This window comes from Phalaenopsis equestris, unplaced genomic scaffold (assembly GCF_001263595.1).
Source record: "Phalaenopsis equestris unplaced genomic scaffold, ASM126359v1 Scaffold223930, whole genome shotgun sequence".
NCBI lineage: Eukaryota > Viridiplantae > Streptophyta > Magnoliopsida > Asparagales > Orchidaceae > Phalaenopsis > Phalaenopsis equestris.
The window spans coordinates 1-1,707 of record NW_018242027.1 but is presented as its reverse complement, the minus strand read 5'-3'; the positions used below and the strand labels follow the sequence as shown (position 1 = coordinate 1,707).

Here is a 1,707-nt window from a genome sequence, read left to right as displayed (position 1 = left end):
ATATATATATACACACACACACACACACACACTTAATTTTGATGTTTCGTGATGTCACTTGACTGAGCCATAAATTTGATTCTTCGCATCATGAACATTGGAGTTCATACGACAACGGCATTCAATGTTCTATCTACAAGCAACCAAATTAAGTTATTGAAAAATCCGCCTAAAAATCCATAACATAATAACATAAAGCATCGGAATTTATTTGCAAATCAAGAAAACAAAATCTTAATTTGATCCTAAGTCCAAAAAATTCAATGAAGTTAATAAGCTCTTCTGGAATGATTTGAACACATACATACATGGTTTTGCAGCAATATAAGCAGAAGCATCAACATCATACTCCATATTTTAGTTATTTATTCGAGTCAAAGATGCCTAAAAACAATTATACTTTTGTCTAAAAAATCTGGATGCATTCAGTAAATCTACTTGATATTTGAGGCAATCAAACACTAGAGAAAAACTAAAAGTATATGACTGAATTGATGTGAAGTAAAAAAGTAATCTCATAGAAAGACAGCACACAAGGGATAGCATAAGTCTTAACAGACTTCAAAAACCTTATCACAGCTAATCATAGATGGGATGACAATGGTATAACCGATAGTAAACCACATAGTTTATTGCCAAAAAAAAATTATATGCAAGTATTAATTGAATTCCTTAAAGATGCCCCTAAAAAACTATCAAATATCATTAGCATCAGAAGTAGCCATAGCCCAACTATATATATATTTATAAGTATTATTAAATCATTTAAAGAGGTGCCCTTATCTCTCCAACTAGCCCGATTGCTGAATGGAAATTAAAATATCCAAGCGATTAAGGCCATGAATGATATTCTTGCTTCCACAAAAAGAAACTCGCAAAATTAAAAAAAAAAACAAACAGATCGAACAACAAAAATATTTAGTATGGTAAAATAAGAGTGATGGTATCCACCAATGACAATTTAACAAGACAATTTACTCTTTTACCTGGTTGTTTGTTAAATCCTTGGGACCAATTTCAATTCTAAGGGGAACTCCTTTCATTTCCCAATGAGAATACTTCCAACCAGGTGAATAATTTTCCCTCAAGTCATGCTTAGCCTTGAATCCTGCTGCTTGCAACGTTTGAACAGCTGATGAGCAGGCTGCAAATATGGCATGTGTATCTGCATCCTTGTAAGGTACCGGAACTACAATAACTTGGATCGCTGCAACCTTAGGTGGTAGCAACAAGCCTTTATCATCTCCATGAACCATGACCATAACTCCAATCTGAAAATAAGCAGTTTATAAAATGTTAGTTCATGTATCAATTCAAGACTATTCAAGTTATATAGATAGATAGAGAAAGAGAGAGAGAGAGATTGTATGATAAGTGAAGAGACATTCAAATGGCATGGAGTCAATTACATATATTCTTGATGATATTTTGCTTGTATTTGATTGGTAACAGGTAAACCTATAGCTTTAAAAGCACTTTTATATGTGTGTATGTATAAGCATAGCAATTTACCGTGCAGGTGTTGTATCCCCAAGAATTCTGCCAAACTTTGGTCTTCTCGCCCTTCTCATTCTCAAATTCAATCTCAAACATTTTTGCAAAATTTTGACCGAGGCAATGTGCGGTGGCACCTTGTATTCCACGACCGGTATTTGGAATAAAGGCCTAACAAGCATAAAAGCAATATGACAATGTTCTAAGGATTTG

The 1,707-nt window shown here is 33.7% G+C and overlaps 1 protein-coding gene across 1 annotated transcript; it reads right to left on the bottom strand.

Annotated features, from left to right (window-relative positions):
• Nucleotides 1–111: 111 nt before the first annotated feature.
• LOC110037713 (proline--tRNA ligase, cytoplasmic-like) lies at nucleotides 112–1,665 on the bottom strand (the record flags this gene model as incomplete). Its single annotated transcript, XM_020742420.1, has 3 exons — nucleotides 112–133; nucleotides 987–1,271; nucleotides 1,513–1,665. Coding segments are annotated over 3 exons (450 nt in total), but the record flags the coding sequence as incomplete, so codon positions are not given.
• Nucleotides 1,666–1,707: the final 42 nt, after the last annotated feature.